The sequence below is a fragment of the Equus asinus genome, chromosome 11, assembly GCF_041296235.1.
Source record: "Equus asinus isolate D_3611 breed Donkey chromosome 11, EquAss-T2T_v2, whole genome shotgun sequence".
Classification (NCBI taxonomy): domain Eukaryota; kingdom Metazoa; phylum Chordata; class Mammalia; order Perissodactyla; family Equidae; genus Equus; species Equus asinus.
The window spans coordinates 6344285-6362382 of record NC_091800.1 but is presented as its reverse complement, the minus strand read 5'-3'; the positions used below and the strand labels follow the sequence as shown (position 1 = coordinate 6362382).

Genomic DNA, 18098 nt, shown 5'->3' with positions numbered 1-18098 from the left:
GAACTGTGTCTCAGTCCTCCTCTCTGAACTGTTGTGTCTCAGTCCTCCTCTCTGAACTGTTGTGTCTCAGTCCTCCTCTCTGAACTGTGTCTCAGTCCTCCTCTCTGAACTGTTGTGTCTCAGTCCTCCTCTCTGAACTGTGTCTCAGTCCTCCTCTCTGAACTGTTGTGTCTCAGTCCTCCTCTCTGAACTGTTGTGTCTCAGTCCTCCTCTCTGAACTGTGTCTCAGTCCTCCTCTCTGAACTGTTGTGTCTCAGTCCTCCTCTCTGAACTGTCTCAGTCCTCCTCTCTGAACTGTTGTGTCTCAGTCCTCCACTTTGAACTGTGTGTCTCAGTCCTCCTCTTTGCACTGTTGTGTCTCAGTCCTCCTCTTTGCACTGTTGTGTATCAGTCCTCCTCTTTGAACTGTGTGTCTCAGTCCTCTCTGAACTGTGTGTCTCAGTCCTCCTCTTTGAATTGTGTTGAAAAGAGTGTTCCTGACTTCTAGAGGAGCTTTAAAGTCAGTAGGATGATTGTGAATGACTATATATGATAGAAAGTTATTGAGAAAAGGAACAATCAATTAGATTTTCCTGGATGTATTTTTAAAAAGATGTAAATCATATATTTTTAAAAGATGCTTTATGATTTAGACGGGTAATCGACATTATTGTTAAACATTGAACTTTTAGCATTTATCATAGCTAATGTATTCATTCTTAGGTCAAATTTGTGATATGAAAGTTGGGTTTTTTATTATATGAAGAGATGCGATGAGGTGTAATACAGTGGGGTTTTTCGTTCCAGTCCTAACTCCTGCCACCTTCGTGATCTTGGGCGAGTCGTCTCACCTCCGTTGTCCATTTTTATGATGAGAGGATTAAACCAGTAGGGTTTCCTGTTTCTAAGATTCTATGATTTAATGCAACCATTGTTGAAGGATGTCAGGCGTGGATGTGAATGGGTGTTGTCCAGTCCCATGGGGCTGCTGTGCCGCATGCGTCCCCACGGTGCACTGTGTGTTGAGTGCAGCTGTGAGTCTCATGTTTACTCACTGTGATTAAGCCGGTTAATGAGGCTTGCCTAATTTCAGTCTGCTCAGCTATAAGATGGTAAAAAGAACAAAATGTGCCTCCCACTTCTTTTGGGGGTTAAGTGAGCTTGTATATATGGTACTATTTTGTGTCTGGAGTCGTGTGGACGGTAGTTACCCTGTGTGTGCGATTGATCCATAAAGGTGAGAGAGTGAAGAGCTCCTACAGTGTTTTGCTTCAAAATTCTACCTAATGTCTAGGATTTTTTGCTTCTAGCCTTGACCTCACCTCATTTAAAAATATATTTGGAACAAGATTATTTAGCTGTGTATGTGCATAAGTATACTTAGAGATAGGCTATTTAAAGTGGTATCAGATTATCCAATTTAAAATAAACTTGGACATATAGAAGCAGGTAGAAATGATCTTCGATATCTTTATTTAACAAATATTATTGAGGGCCCCGCATGCTCTTGCGTACGTGAGAATGTGTTTCTCTTGCAGACAGATATGAATGTTGTCTTGGCTGGTATCGTCTTCTTAAGCACAGGTTTTTTTTAAATTGATGCTTTGTTTTGCAAATAAGAACTCTTGAGTCCCACTTGTTTCTGTTCCTTTTTATGTAATCAGATGACAGAGGCCCAATCTGTCAAATCAGTTGCAGAAGAATAAGAGATCTTACCCAGTTTGTCACACTTGATTGTGGATTTCAAGGATGTAGTTAAGAGAACAAGTGAAGGAAGCCCGGGGACTCTTGCAGTCGCAGCCCCTCCCCCGGGCTCCTTTGTGCTGTGTCCCCTGGATGCACCTTGGCGTGGTGTTGGCAGGAGTGGGCTCTGAGTGACACGTGCAGGCCGTCACTTACGCAGAGGGAGCTCCTTCAGGCATCAAACACATTCCTGTTTTTCTCTGACAATTACGTAGCTCATGGCATTTTCAGGGAATTATGTCTCATAAGTCTATTAATTCCAGGTGTATTTACAATAAGCGACCTTCTAGAAGTAACCACTAGATAAAGGCTCTTGCAGTGAGCACTCAGTGTTTGCCTGGGGAGCTGCCGTCGGCGTGCTTGCTGGGAGAGGCAGCTGGGCCCTCTCTCTCAGGGTCCCTGTAATCCTCAGGCCGCAGGCCTGCTGCTGAGCCTTTGCTTCCCAGACAGCCTTTTTGCCTGTCTCTCGGGATGTTTATTCTTTTCTTGTCTCACTCCCGGGACCAGGAGCACACTTTGTGATCAGGGTGGATGTGAGGTATTTGAGGCTGATCCCTAAGAGACTCAAGTAGGTTGGAGCAAAATGTGCAGCTTCCCTCCTAACCCCAGAATGCGTACGATCAGAATTACACCTTGGTTAAACACATTGAATAATAACTGATTGTACCTGCTCCATGCAGAATCCAGTTGAGAGACGATGCATCTTGCTGACTTTGACCAGTTCTCTGAGGTCTGGGTGGGCTGGTCTGCGTGTGCACTACCTGCTTCTGACACTGACCAGCGGAGTGCGGGGAAAGCTCCAGAAGCCAGTGTGCAGGACAGGCTCACCTACAGGGGGGTTGTTTATCTTTTTCCTTCTTTCTAGGAGTTGCGTTGATGGTGTAGGGTGGGAAACAGCACTTTCGATAGTGTCAAATCTTGGAGAATGTGGATGTGAGGGAGAAATTCTTTTTCATGAGAAACACTTCCTTAGTTGAGTTTGTAAGACCAAGCATCTCTTAGTTTGTAATTTAACAAAACTTTTGACAAGCAGTTGGACAGCAGAAGATTGGCTACCTGGTTTTCCAGTGGACAGCGGAAGGAAGGTGGGTCTTCCTTCAGGCTGACGGCTCTGCTTGCTCCCCGGCCGTACTGCATGGTGTGTCCCCTGCTGGGGTCTGAGTCCCTGACATGTTCCGTGTAGTTATGCGAGTTCTTTTAGATCCTGGCGAGAGGCTCATGCTCGGTCCTGGTGTTCAGTGTTGAGGTTCTGCAGTTCTTGTTTCTGTGTCTTCATAAGTGTCTTTAATGGACATCTGGACCAGGCAGAGCCAGACGCTGCTTGCTGGATGCCATTTTAAACCAGCTGTGGTTAGCTGTTGGGTAATAAGATAGTTATTTTGTTAATAGTCCTGTAATATTTATTTTGTTAATAATAAGGACTAACAGTATCATGTGCTACTACTAGTGATTACAACAGTAATGCCTCTGGCTGTTTAGGTGTCTCCTCTGTGCTGAGGTCCGTGCTGTCTCATTTGATCCTCAACACTTCTTTGCGGGTGGATACTGATCTCATCCTTGTTTTACAGATGAGGAAACTGAGCCTTAATGACTTTGGTTTGCCTGAAGTGATGCAGTCGGTGACGGGGGAGCTGGGTCTGAAATCCAGGCTCATCTGGCTCCACAGTCCCCTTGAACCCCAGTGTGCTGGTCCTTCCCAGAGAAGCCTCAGCACTTGTGGCTGGTTTCATGTCCCTCCTGTGACCGTTTCTCAAATAGCAGCCTTGCCACTTCTGTAAAACAACTATGCCAACGTGCCCATGTCTGTGCCTGAATTTATAGGTGCCTGAGAAGAGGCTTCTGGGGGTGCTGGAATGTTCTTTGATTCATTTGGATGGAGGTTACATAGGTTTATTCACTTTGTAAAAAAGAATTCATCAAGCTGTACGCTTAAGATCTTTGTATTGTATATATGTTATACTTCAGTAACTTTTTAAAGGAAAAAGGTTGATTATGTTTACAGTACACTGAGTTACTGCAGTTGAACGTAGTCAAAGGATGTTAGAAATTCTGAAGATAAGTCTCGAAAAGTGGAGTTCCAAAAACATTTTGTGCGGAATTACAACTTTTTAAAGAAACTACTTTAGAGACAGGATGGTGTTATTCTGAAGTGCTTATTTAAAAATCTGTCACATTAATGATTTTTTAATTTATACAAGTAACACCTTGTATAGAAAAATCTAGAGACTGACAAAAACACAAACACAAGATGATTATTAATCTTCCTAAAGGATTATTTTTTGCCTTATGAAATAGTGTATTAACAAGGTTTCTGTAGATAGTAAGTCTCCTTAGTACATTTACAGGTCATCCCATTTACACACAAAAACTTAAATATGCTAGTTAGGAACAAGTTTTACAAAGTAGTACACTGTGATTAATTTCCTTGTTTGCCCTGTGTTTTGGGTGTCCAAGTACCGTAACACCCTTAATTTTTCCTTTTGGATTTTTGACCAACAATACTGTACTACTACTGCTGGGAATTCTTGCCGTTAATTTGTGTTTTTATTTTTATTGTGAAAACAGTTGGAATTATAATGCAGAATTAAGTCATTCCGTTGACTCCTTTCTGTCTCACCATTGTGTAGAGGACGTTCTTGAGAGAGAACTGAGCACTTGGCTTTCTTCTTCTGAGCCCCTGGACCTGTGTTTGCCTGCAGGGTCTGCCCTCTATGTCTACAACAATGCGGTGTTTACCCCCGAGGACTGGCACGGCATTCAGGAGATCGCGAGGAGCAGGAAGAAGGACGACCCTTTGAAGGTTGGAAGATTTGGGATTGGGTTCAATTCGGTCTATCATATAACAGGTATAGTGTTTGGCTTTTCAGTCTTGATATTGAAAACTATTTTAGCTTCTATTTTGTAATTTATTTGGTTAACTTCAGAGATGATACTGGTTTAAAAGGCATCTTTTCCAAATTCTCTGTCAGTGGCAAGAAGTATGTCAATGAAATATCAGTGTGTCTGGAATTTTTTTAAAATTAAACAAAAATTTTTTTTAATTTATTTTTTTTTTAATGAGTTCATAATAGTTTACATGAATGTGAGATTTCAGTTGTACCTTATTTCTTGACTGTCACCACATAAGTGCTCCCCTTCACCCCCCGTGCCCACCCCCTACCCCCCTTCCCCTGGTAACTACTGAGCTGTTTTCTTTGTCCATGTATTTGTTTATATTCCACATATGAGTGAAATCATCTGGTGTTTGTCTTTCTCTGTGTCTGGAGTTTTTTGAAGTTACCGTGATAACTACAGCAAAGCTTCATCATGTGATGCTAAAAGTTAATGTCATCATGATCCAGTGGAATCAACGTAATATATTCAGTCATTTTGTGTGAGGTTTGAAATGTATGTCTTGAAATGCCTACACAAAATTGTGACTCTAAAACGTTTTACACCGAAAATGTTTGTCAGGCAAACTGATTTTCACAGATTTTCTTGTACATATTTTTAAACATCGGGGCTAAAAAGGAAAGTATAATATCCAGTGATATTAAATAACTGACCATGTGCAGATCTTTGAGGTGATTCTGGTTTCTCTACATTTTCCTCATAAAAATTTTCCTCTTCTTAAACTTAGGAGTATTTTAAAGATTACTTTGAAGTTATGTTTTGAATCCATAAAGAATACCAGGTTCTGGTTCATAGTTACATTAGGAAATACTGGAACTCTTAGTGTAGACATCTCTGAGTGTATGGCTGTTCTTCCAGAATCAGAGCTCTTAGTATTTGCTGTAGTCTGTGGTAAAATTTTTTTATGGAATTGGCCTTTGTTGGGGTTTAGTTTCAAACTGTGTCTGCATTTGGAACTTGCAGGAGAAGGGGAGAGAGAGCCGGCAGGGCTAGAGCTGGGGTGGCCACAGCTGGGGTGCTCTGGAGAACGCAAGTGGGAGGTGTTGCCCTCAGACAGCCAGCCTGAGTTGGGACCGCCTGGGCACCCATCACTATAGCCCCGTTTTCGTCAGCCTATTTTTTTATTGCATTTACACTATTATAATATTATATTAAGTAATATTAATTACATATTATATAATAAAAGTTGTATTAAATCATATTACAATATTATATAACTATTATACATGAATACTAATATTCATGCGTTCAGCTGTTTGGAGGTCACCCCTCAGGTCTGTGGCATGTAGCAGTTTTAAGTTTTAGGGGGGCACAGCATGGAAACTTGTTTGGTTAGAGTCCCGCTGACTGCCAGCATCTGTAGCTCCCTGTGGATTCGTCCCCCTTTGAGAATGAGCACATTCACGTGGACATTATTAACTGAGTGCTGTTCTCTACCCTGAGGATTTGCGACAGCCATGGGTCATGCTTTACAGCTGTCAGGAGTCTCCCTGATGTCATTTTGATAATGGGAGTGCTAACACTGTGTGAGGGAAGTGTAGACAGAGTGCCGTAGATGGCCTTGTTGCTGGATTTAGTGGCTGGGTTGGTGAACAATGTTTCCTACTTGAAATACCTGAGACCTTAGGAGTTGGTGCCTGTGACAGGTGAGCCTGCAGTGGCAGCCGCGCATAGTAAAGGTGGACGTCGTTGAGCCGTGTCTGGCATGAAGGTTAGTTAGGTGCTCGAGTCGGCATGCGAGGCAACCCCCGTCAAGATGACCTCGGGATGTGCTTAAGAGGCACATGGTGGAGAATTCCTCGCAGTGCGGCACGTCCGACCTCTCTGGTTTTTCTGCCAGTGTTTGACTATCCCTCTGTCTTTGGTTGAGAACAGGTGAAGCAGCTGGTATCAAATTAGGGGCCATTCTTTACAAAAACATGTCTCTTGAAGCACTGCACTTGGGTTCAGCGTGGCGAGATGCTCCTACATGGGGCACTTTGCTCTGAGGGGCACAGGGACAGCACCAGCCGAGGGGCTCACTTCACGCTCGCTTCCGGGCGTGTGCTTGCTGAGTAACACGGCGGGCTGGACTACCTGCGTTGTTACTTCTCTCCCCCTCTTTCTTCAGAGAATCTGCGGTTGAAGTTTTTATTTTGAGCATAAGATGCAATTCTGTTTAATTGGGTTCCTGTGGCTGAGGGGGCCGAGTATAAATACTATCCGAATGCTCTTTACATATTTAATTGTTTAATAAGAGTTTGAAGATACAGCTTAGATATTTTCACAATAATAAGGTACATTATGCCTGGTACTTATTGAATCAAAAAAGAAATCTTTATTTTTTGTGTTCAGAGAATTCTATTTCCAAAGCTAAATTTAATTTGTTTTTAGATAAATCTGTTTTAGAGTCCATTTATGGCTCTTGCTTTTGCTTGTGTAATATTTTGGTAGTAATTATGCGCTATAACTGTAATTATAATTGTCCATTAAGTTTCAGGGTCGATCACAACTGTTGAATTTTTTCTACAGATGTTCCTTGTATCTTTAGTGGTGACCAGATTGGGATGTTAGATCCTCATCAAACACTTTTTGGTCCACATGAATCAGGCCAATGTTGGAATCTCAAAGATGACAGCAAAGAAATCAGTGAGCTTTCGGACCAGTTTGCCCCATTTATTGGCATTTTTGGAAGCACCAAGGAAATGTTTGTAAATGGCAATTTTCCAGGAACATTTTTCCGTTTCCCTCTTCGCCTACAACCTTCACAGCTGAGTAGTAACCTCTACAACAAGCAGAAGGTTCTCGAGTTGTTTGAGTCTTTTAGGGCCGATGCAGACACGGTGCTGCTCTTTCTGAAAAGCGTGCAAGACGTCTCCCTGCACGTCCGAGAGGCTGATGGCACAGAGAAGCTGATGTTCAGAGTGACTGCTAGTGAGAGTACGGCCCTGAAACAGGAACGGCTGAATTCTGTGAAGATTCTGGGAACCGCCATAAGTAACTATTGTAAAAAGATTCCAAGCGATAGCGTAACCTGTGTAACGTATCACATAAATATAGTTTTAGAAGACGAGAGTACTAAAGACACACAAAAAACATCTTGGTTGGTGTGTAACAGTGTGGGCGGGCGAGGGGTTAGTAGCGCCCTTGATTCTTTAGCTGATGAGTTGAAATTTGTCCCAATCATTGGAATAGCCATGCCCTTATCAAGCAGAGATGATGAAGAAAAAGGAGCAACATCTGATTTCTCAGGAAAAGCATTTTGTTTTCTTCCTTTGCCGCCTGGTGAGGAAAGTAAGACGGGCCTGCCAGTGCACATCAGTGGGTTCTTTGGCCTGACTGACAATCGCAGAAGCATCAAGTGGAGAGAGCTGGACCAGTGGAGGGATCCGGCAGCCTTATGGAATGAATTTCTCGTTGTGAATGTTGTCCCTAAAGCCTACGCTACTCTGATCTTAGATTCAATAAAACGTCTGGAGACAGAAAGGAGCTCCGATTTTCCCTTGTCGGTGGACGTCATCTACAAACTTTGGCCCGACGTGAATAAAGTCCGGGTGCACTGGCAGCGGGTGCTGGAGCCTCTGTTTAACGAGCTGTTCCAGAATGCGGTTCTCTACTCCATTAGCAACCACTGGGTCCAGCTGGAGCACGCCTACTTCTCAGAACTGGATGACAGTTTGGAATACACAGAAACCGTGCTCAACTACCTCCAGAGCTCAGGGAAGCAGATTGTCAAGGTGCCGGCCAATCTGGCCGCCGCCGTGGAGCTCGCCGTCCCCGGCGCGGCCAGGAAGGTGACGCCCGCGTGGGTGCGGCAGGTGCTGCGCAAGTCTGCGCCCGAGGGCGGCGCCCGCGAGAGGCTGCACCTCCTGGAGTTCGTGCTCTCCGACGAGGCCTACAGCGAGCTGCTCGGGCTGGAGCTCCTCCCTCTGCAAAACGGGCACTTCGTCCCCTTCTCGTCCTCGGTCTCAGACCAAGATGTGGTTTATATTACCTCGGAAGACTACCCAAGGTATGTGCCCCACTTGGACAATGCCTCTTTGCTCGGAGGGGCTCCTCTGCCCCCCCACGTTTAGTCCTTCATTGTGAAGTTCGTCAGTTATCAATGTGGATTTTATAGTTAGGAAGACTTTTGCGGAAATAACTTTGTTAAAGTATGAAAGGATACATTTTTATCTTCTAAAATGAAAAAACATACAGATGTTTATGAGTTAAAAAGTTATCCAAGGAGTTGTTTTTCTTGGAAATTTCAATAAAGTGGTAATAATAACTAAGTCAGACCAGTCAATGATGAATTATTTTGATTAAATTTAAATTAATTAAAATGGCATATTAAGTATTTCTTTATAACTGAGAATGTGTATTGATGTTTCAGAAATTAAAATTAGTTTTATTATAAGATGTTTAGACTGTTTCTAGATTTGGATATGATGCGTGCTGCCCTTGTGTTTTAAGGTGAAGCCTAGACAACATTTGATCAAAAAGTATTGCATCGTGATTTGGTGTGTGCATTATAATTTACGTAAAATATTACACTTAACTGACTTGAAATTATATGATTGAATTTCTTTCTCTTAGAATTGTTAGATTATAATTGCTGTGTTCCTTTCACTTTTTAGGTCCCTTTTCCCAGGTCTTGAAGGAAGATTTATTTTAGATAACTTGAAGCCTCACCTTCTAGCTGCTTTAAAGGAAGCTGCCCAGACCCGAGGTATGGTAGTTGTCTTGGTTTTTTTTTCATTAAGCTATTTATAAAAAGATAAAGTTTTTGTAAGTGTTCTATTAAGTTGAACCAGTATGAAATTGCCAGTAGTTACCAAAAGTGAGATTGTATTTAGAAATCTCTCTTGTCCTGGTATGGTGGTGTATGTTTATGGAAGTAGTTTCTCAGACCTGCACAGTGCTTTCCAGCTTTCCAGTGCTTTTCCATTTCTTTTCTTGGTTGAGCCCCCAGCCTCATACCTTGTAGCCTGTGTAGTAGTGAGGATGGCTGTCATTGGTTAGATTGCACGGACGAGGAGAGAAAGAGGTGCGGTTCAAGGTTGTCAGCCCGTGTGTGCCCAGAGCTCAGGACTTCCTCCTCTGCGCCTTGTTGTCTTGTCCGTCCACACTGCCCTCACAGTTCTGCATGGGTGTGCTGGGTCAGACTCAGGGAGATGCAGACACATCAAGTGAACTCTGCAACGATGTCGGGAAAGGGGACTCCTGGGATCTTTGCAAAGGATGAGTGTCCTTAATTGAGAATTCTTTTTAGGAGCAGACAGAATGGTTTGGGGAAAAAAATCACCATGGTTCTAAGTTTAATATTATCTTTCAACTTTTGCGAGCATCTTTTCCTTTATAAGATTGTTGCCTGAACTTTTTCTAAGTTAGATATTGGCCTGAAAAATTATGGATTTGTCCCTCTGGTTAAGGTTAAGGTTGTGAAGCATATTTTTTGTGATATGTTTTTTATAGCGTATACTGTTTTCTTTCAAAGATAATGCCTAAAGGAAATGTTTCACATCTTTTAGTCTTTAAAAATTGTATATCTTTATTCATTTAAAAATAAGCAGAAGGAATTGGAACGGGGAGTCAAAGTGAGGCTAAAGGAAAATGAGGATGGAAATGCAGTTTACCATAAGGACTCTGTCACTGTGAGGTCGTAGCTGTGCCATTGATTGTCCCGCATCTAGATTACTCACTTAACTGGGAATTCTCATCTTCAAAGTAGACTTGGGGGGGTCTAAACATAGATTCCTATAACCCTGTCGTTCTTTGCTCCAAAGTTTTAGAAATTTTTATTTTTCAAATTCTCTATTTTTATAAAAATTTACATTAAAATATGTATATACGGGGGCTGGCCCCGTGGCCGAGTGGTTAAGTTCGCGTGCTCCGCTGCAGGCGGCCCAGTGTTTCGTTGGTTCGAATCCTGGGTGCGGACATGGCACTGCTCATCAAACCATGCTGAGGCAGCATCCCACATGCCACAACTAGAAGGACCCACAACGAAGAATATACAACTATGTACTGGGGGGCTTTGGGGAGAAAAAGGAAAAAAATAAATCTTTAAAAAAAAAATATGTATATACAAAGAGTATACATATCATAAATGTAGGCTTAATGAAATTTTACAAACCAACCACACCTCAATCAAATACCAGAAGATTGCCACAGCCAGAAAGGCTTCTCATGCCTGGTCCAGTCTCAGCTGCTCCAGGGTGGCCGTGACGCTGACGTCATAGCAGAGGCTGATTCCCTGGTTATTGTGCTGTCTGTTAAAGGGGTCGTACAGCATGGCTCTGTGTCTGCTCCTTGTTCTTGCTCTGATATTTGTGAGATCCATCCAGGTTGCTGCATGTACTTGCAGATTATTCTTTCTCATTGCTGTGGTATTTCATTGTGTGATGTATTACTTTCTTTAGAAGAGAATTTTTTTTTTTTTGAGGAAGATTAGCCCGGAGCTAACAACTGCTGCCAATCCTCCTCTTTTTGCTGAGGAAGACGGGCCCTGAGCTAACATCCATGCCCATCTTCCTCTACTTTATATGTGGGACGCCTACCATAGCATGGCTTGCCAAGCGGTGCCGTGTCTGTACCTGGGATCCGAACCGCTGAACCCCAGGCTGCCGAAGCAGAACGTGCGAACTTAACCGCTGCGCCACTGGGCTGGCCCCTTGAAGGGAATATATATATATATATTTTTAAAGATTTTTATTTTTCCTTTTTCTCTCCCAAGTCCCCTGGTACATAGTTGTGTATTTTTAGTTGTGGGTCCTTCTAGTTGTGGCATGTGGGACGCTGCCTCAGCATGGCTTGATGAGCAGTGCCATGTCTGTGCCCAGGATTCGAACTGGGGAAACCCTACGCTGCTGAAGTGGAGCATGTGAACTCAACCACTTGGCCATGGGGCCAGCCCCCTAAGAGAATATTTTTGTTAATGGCCTATATTTTCTGTGGTGGATATGGGTTTGGAAATCAGCCGAAAGTTATTCAGAACCAAATCAGGTAGAAAGGTAGAGGGCTAACAGAATAATACTGCTTTTACTCAGAACTTTTTAAATGCCGTCTGGCACAGGGCACGGCCCTCGCTGTCTTTAGCCTCCGGCGGTTGGGGCACCTGCGGTTACGGTTTTAGGGATGAGTTAGATTTATGTATTAACTTAGGTAATTTGACGTCTCGACAAAGTTGAGTCTTCCTGCTTTGTGTCCTTTCAGCTTCTCATCCACTGTGGATTCCGACTTGTCATTTTGGCATTATACAGTAAGAACCGTGTTCGTCTCTGGTTCTTGGTTGATTTTCTTTGGACCATTACACTAGATGGTACATCTTCACTTTTTTTTGTCGCTCGTATTGTGTGGCTCGGTTCTCCCAGAAGTTGTCTTCATGGTCATTTTCTTTGTCTTGATGTAAGTCTTGGGCTACTCTTCTCATGATTATTTTATAATCTTGACCGCTAGCCTTTTCAGTATCTTTGTCTGGCCATATGGGTGATGGGTAACTGCTTCCTGGGCATCTTCCCTATTATTTTTATACCATTAGTTCCAGACAAAAATTAGTTGTTGATATTACTTCAGCAGTTATCATGCCATTAACAGTTACACTGTTTCAGACTGTCAGAATGTAGGGCTGATGGCCCCTTTGCTTTCCTTCCTGAGATCTGAGGCAGTGAAGAGATACACAGAGAGGGACCCAGCAGGTGGACATCAGAAGTCGCCCGTGTGACTGATAGCTCTGGTATTGGAGGTCAGGGCTTATGGCAGGCAGTGGCTTTATACTGTTGAACCCAGAATTCAGTGGTTGTCTCCCCAGGCTGGTCGCAGGCAGCACTGGAAGACCTTCCAGACGTCTTTCCTGAGGCTGCTGTGCACAGCGGAGTGTGGAGGGGCCATCCCTGAGTCTCCCTGGTAGGCACAGATGCCCCCGAGTTTGCCCGTGAGATAGGCCATTCCCCTTTCTGGTGGCCTGGGGCAGATGGAGGGTGTTAGTGAGAGGGGTCAAGAGTTTTGTGTTATGGAGCTCCCTTCATATGTGGGAAACAGCACAGTTGATGCTTTCTGCTCTAAATAATGATCACGTGATTGTTCTGCTGACACAAAGCACTGTGAACTACTGTTTACTGATTATCTGTAAAAACTGATGGGCCAGTTTTAAAAATACTGCTGCATAAAATTGGAACGTGAGGGTTTTTGTTCTGCGTTGGATACTTCTCTAATTCTACAGCTGAAGCAAAATTTGTCCCATTGTAGACTAGTTTTACCTTTTACTTGTATCACCTTTAAAATCCTGAGCTAAATAGTAAGTTAATGCTTGGGTTTTCACTCTTGCCCCCTAGCGCCTCTTTCCTCGCAGCAGTTCAGCATGTTTCAGTCCTTCCCATTTTGGGGAAAACAAGCCAGATCTTGACTCTGGTTTCCCCTCTGGCATTCCCTCCTCGTCTGGCTTCTAGAGAGAGTAGTGTATGCTTCTTGTCTGTGCTTTCTCATCCTCTAGTATCCCTGCGTCTGCTGTCACTCTGGTGGGATTGCCTGGCTGACGTCACTGGTTCATGATTTTTCATTATTGAATCCACTGGACTTTTTTGCTCCTTTTTGCCTGTTCTCCGTGAAGCTTTGACACTGTTGATCACTCCCCCTTTGAACTCCGTGACTCTTATGTTTCCATTCTCTCTTGGTATCCTTATATTTCTCTTCCTGCTTCTCAGAATTATTTGTGAATTCCTGTTCCTCAGTTTACTCCCTAAGTATGGGTTAGTTTAGGGGCTTCTTCTGCTTTCTTATTTTGTTCCTTACTTCCTTTGAGTCTGCTCCTTCACTGCCAGGCATCCACTGTCATGCACATGTAATGACCTCCTTGTCTTCACTTGCCACCCCAGTCTCAAGAGGGGTAGTATAGTGTAGTGGTTACAAACCTGGACGTTGTAGTCACACAAATCTGGGCTCAAACTTGACTCTTCTCTTGTGTGACTTTGAACAAATTACCCTACCTCTCTGAGCCTCTGTTTCCTCATCAATAACATGGTAATATGGTAACATCCTTCCGTAAGAGTGTATCTGAGGCCCTCAAGATTCAATTACATAAATTGCAAGATTGCTTTATTACCAGGTTAATGAAATGAGAATAAGGGTTGAGTGGAGGATGGCAGGCAATGACAACCTAGTAATTGAATTTTATCCCATTTTGCATTATCATAGCAGCGTAGGTTATTGAAAAGCTCTTTTGTAGTGTTTTACTCATAGTCGGAATTACTCTGAAGATCAGATGAGGTATACAGAATATATTTTAACATAATACCTGGAACATAAGAAATACTGATAAAATGGCAACTGTTATCTTTTTTGCACTTGGAGTTCCGTAAGTATCTCAAAATCAACATTTTCACAGCTTCAGCCCCCATCTTTTCCCCAAATCTGTTTCTCCTTTTGAGCGATCCTATTGAGAAAGGTACCCATTACCCATGCAGTTGCTCAAGAATGAATCCTGTTTCTCAGCTTTGTTCTCCACAGTTTCCAGCTTCTGTTGATTAAACTTTGTTTATTGGTCCCTTTCTCTTATTGCACTGCCACTGTTGGTGTATTGGTCCTGTGTGTCTTGTGACATTATTACTGCAGCCTTTTCGTGGATTCCCTCCCTCTCATGCTCGCTCTCCATCTGCTCAGGCCCCTCCCCTGCTGCAGGTTCTCCAGTGGATGCTGATTCTCTCAGGATTCCCTCCGTCTCATGCTCGCTCTCCACCTGCTCAGGCCCCTCCCCTGCTGCAGGTTCTCCAGTGGATGCTGATTCTCTCAGGATTCCCTCCCTCTCATGCTTGCTCTCATCTGCTCAGGCCCCTCCCCTGCTGCAGGTTCTCCAGTGGATGCTGATTCTCTCAGGATTCCCTCCCTCTCATGCTCTCTCTCCACCTGCTCAGGCCCCTCCCCTGCTGCAGGTTCTCCAGTGGATGCTGATTCTCTCAGGATCGATCTAGTCTTGTTAGTGTGGACTTTCCATGCTTGTGAACTTGCCATCTCATTGACCTTGATGCATTCAGTGTCCCTCTTCTGTTCTCATCCCAAGCATTGTAGATTGATAAACTTGAGTGCTCCCTTCATCTCATGAGAGTGGAGCCCTGTGAGATTTGTCACCGCCGTGTGGCACAGTGCCTCCTTCAAGGTGGGTGGAATGAAAGTCTTCTCATATCTGTATTTTTGTACATGGTGTTCCTTTTGCTTAGAATACTCTTTCCGTCCTCCACTTTGCCTTGCTAACTTTGATTCGTCTTTTAGTATTCAGCCCACAAGTCTCCTCCAAGAGGCTTCCTTTCATGTGTGTCTCCACACCCCTGCCCCTGCCGGGCAAATCTGGCGTAGATGCCTCTTCTTTGCTTGTGGAGCCCAGTACACAGTCCACTTAATTCTCTTTGCCTTACTGCAATCATATTTTTACTGTGTTACACTAGAAAATCCTTGAGAGCGGGGTGCTTATTATTTTATTTTTGTATTCCCAGTACCTGGTGACACTTTGCTTCGACATGTTAATGCTTCCATATGCGGGGCAGGGTGGGGATGGCGTTGGGGGGACAGGAGTACCAAGATGAAAAGGCAGATCCCTGGTGTTGTGCCTGTGATTTAGTATCTTTTTCAAGTAAGTATAGTCAGCCTTCCGTGTCCGTGGGTCCGCATCTGCAGATTCAACCAACCACAGGTTGAAAGGCCTACAGTGGTTGCATCTTTATTCAGCATGTCGTTCTTCCCTAAACAATACAGTATAACAACTGTTTACATAGCGTTTACATTGCATTAGGTATTATAAATAATCTAGAGATGATTTAAAGTATATGGGAGGATGTGTGTAGGTTATATGCAAATACTATGCCATTTTGTGTAAAGGACTTGAGCATCCCCGGATTTTGGCATCTGCGGGGTCCTAGAACCAATGCCCGGCGGATGCTGAGGGACAGCTGTGTCTTCTCTTGTCTTAATTGTTTTCTATGATAGTGAGATAGTAGAGCCCGTGTTATCATCTTCATTTGAGAGATGGAGACAGTGAAGCTGAAAGAGTTTGAAGGATTTAAGTGACTTGCTTGAGTTGCAGAATTGGAGCTACGATTCTCTATTTTTTTTCTATTTCCAGGTCTAGATTATTTCTGTAGTAAGTTGCGTGAGTAAATAGGTGGCTGTCAGAAATTGTTGAATAGTTAGAAGAGCAGGTAAGTGGGTTTTAGAGGACATATATAGATAAAAAGCAATCGATTCAGTCAAATGGTAGGAATGCCTAATGGGTTGGCACCAAGATCTTATTTACATTTAAATTTTTTTCATTCTTATTTATTACATTTAGCCTCATGCTTTGTTCCGTTTCATGACCAGACACTCTTCAATAAACATTTGTTTGAATTTCCCCTATGTACCAGGCATGGTGCTAGATGGAAATAATATAAAGATGAATAAAACTGAAAGAGCTCACAGCTGAGCGGGAACAGCAATGTAAATAATACTGTCATTTAGCATGATGGATCCTCCATCAGATACAGAGAAGAGAGATTGGTAGAGGCGGGGGCAGGGCAGGGGGACCTCACAGAGGAGGTGGCCCGTGTTCTGTCTCAAATGGTCAGGGGAAAGGCTGCAAATTTCATGTCTGGATGGAGAGCATATGACACTGTCCACTTTGACACACTTTGTGAGGATTTACAGTATTCATTTAAGAGATAATGGCATCTCATATATGTATGTAGAAATCTTCAGAAAAAGTTGCACTTTTAGGTGGCAGCCTCAGATGTATAGATCAGCAGTATTCTCAAGATTTTGGGCAGGCTTTGCCACGAGGATGTGGGTTTGTGCTTCCACAGCTACTTGTTGCACACAAGGGCCATGTTTACGGTCTTTCTCCCTCCCAACTCCACCCTCACCGTCATTCAGGCCACCTTCGTTTCTTACCTGGAATGTGGAAATAACGTCGAAAATCTCCCCACACCTCTTCTTGCTTCTGTAGTTAATACAGCACAGTACTGCTAGGATTATCTTTCTAAAATATTATTTTCCCACTCCCTATCTGAAAATCTTTCAAAGGCTTCCCCGTTATCCTTGGAACAACAGCCAAAATCCTTAAGATTTCCTGTGAGCCTTCTTATTATCTGGCTGCATCTTCTGGGTGTTGTAAAGATGCCTGGTACGTGGAGAGGGTATATCAGTGTTTGCTGTTATTATGATTGTTGTTAATAACCTCCTTCCGTATCCCCCTTGGTCTTTCTCATGTTTGGAAGCCCACGCGTTCTTTTCCTCCCTAAGGTGTGCTGCGCATGGTTTCCTTTGTCCTCCCGTCCTCTCGCTGCCCGTGCTCGTTGTGCACGCAGCCCTGTGTGTGAACAGAGCACTGAGCTCCTCAGAGCACTCGCAGACTCATCCCTGTATAATCACTGACGATAATTTATCTAATGCCTGCCTTCCCCTTAGACTGCAAGACGAGGTCTGGGACCATGTCTGCGTGGTCCTTTCTGTATCTCTAGCACTGAGTCAATCTTCACTGACTGACAAAATGCCTCTAAAGTAATTGGAAGGATGTTAAGATTGGAGGAGCTTAACTTCCTTTGGTAAGGTTAGCCCGAGGTACCCAAGTGTGCAGACATCTCTCAGAGTTGTGGAGATGTACTTATCCAATAAATGGCTTGCTTTAGGCAGAGGAGGGGTTAGATGTCCATGAGCAATTCTTTGAAGTTTGTTATTGGTGGTCCCATGAACGAGCCATGGAAATGTAAACCTCCCTTTCTTTATCATAAAGTCAGAATTAATTGTATACTTACTTTGTGGACATGGTCCAAAACTTTTTAAAAAGCAGATGTCTTGCCTTTCTTAATTCTTATCTAGAATATCTGAATGTTACATGATGATAGCCTATACAGAAAGCCCATTTGGAGTTTAGGAAATGACTTTATTTATGTTGTTGAAATGTAGTTTATGCATATAAAGTGTATACTCCTTTCTTCTTTGCTTTTGTTCTGAACTAAGATTTCCCACCCTTGTGTAGTTTGGATTTAGTTTGCATTGAAATACATCTTTAAATCTTAAATGTATATTCAGCTACATTTGGAGTTGTGTTTATGATTTTTCTTTTCATGATGATGTGTAAAGATTCTCCAAACAGTGTTATTTTAAGATATAGAATAATTTCTGTAGCTGTCATGTAAAAATTATGACAATTCTGGCTTTTTCTAAGAACGGATTTAATTATGTTCTAGCACAACAGCTTCTCTGGGGATATTCAGGTATGATAACTGACTAAATGTTATGTTCATTTGTAGCCTCATGTTTTTGTTCATTTGATTCTTTGAATCCTGTTTTTTCATTTACCTAAGTAGCTAGAAGTTATGTCAACAATTTTTTTTCTGGTGGTAATACCTATTAAAGGAGAGAGGAAACTATACTAATATAGGTATATAGGGGGTTGTTATACATACCACAATAAAACCATATTTAAATGACTTGGAAACATTCATCTCGTGGAACCATTTAGTCTCAAATGAAAGAATTCTGCTGAAATTTGCATTTTA

At 42.9% G+C, this 18098-nt stretch overlaps 1 protein-coding gene across 4 annotated transcripts in view; it reads left to right on the top strand.

The window, feature by feature from the left end:
- Window positions 1–18098, top strand: part of SACS (sacsin molecular chaperone) — a 69842-nt gene that overhangs the window by 35185 nt on the left and 16559 nt on the right. For 3 of the 4 annotated variants that reach the window (XM_070520390.1, XM_070520392.1, XM_070520393.1), the window contains exons 6-9: window positions 4422–4568; window positions 7126–8605; window positions 9213–9304; window positions 17787–17813. In XM_070520390.1, coding sequence (XP_070376491.1) covers window positions 4422–4568; window positions 7126–8605; window positions 9213–9304; window positions 17787–17813 — 1746 coding nt within the window. The remainder of the gene's footprint in view (window positions 1–4421; window positions 4569–7125; window positions 8606–9212; window positions 9305–17786; window positions 17814–18098) is intronic. The other variant, XM_070520391.1, reaches the window with a different exon arrangement.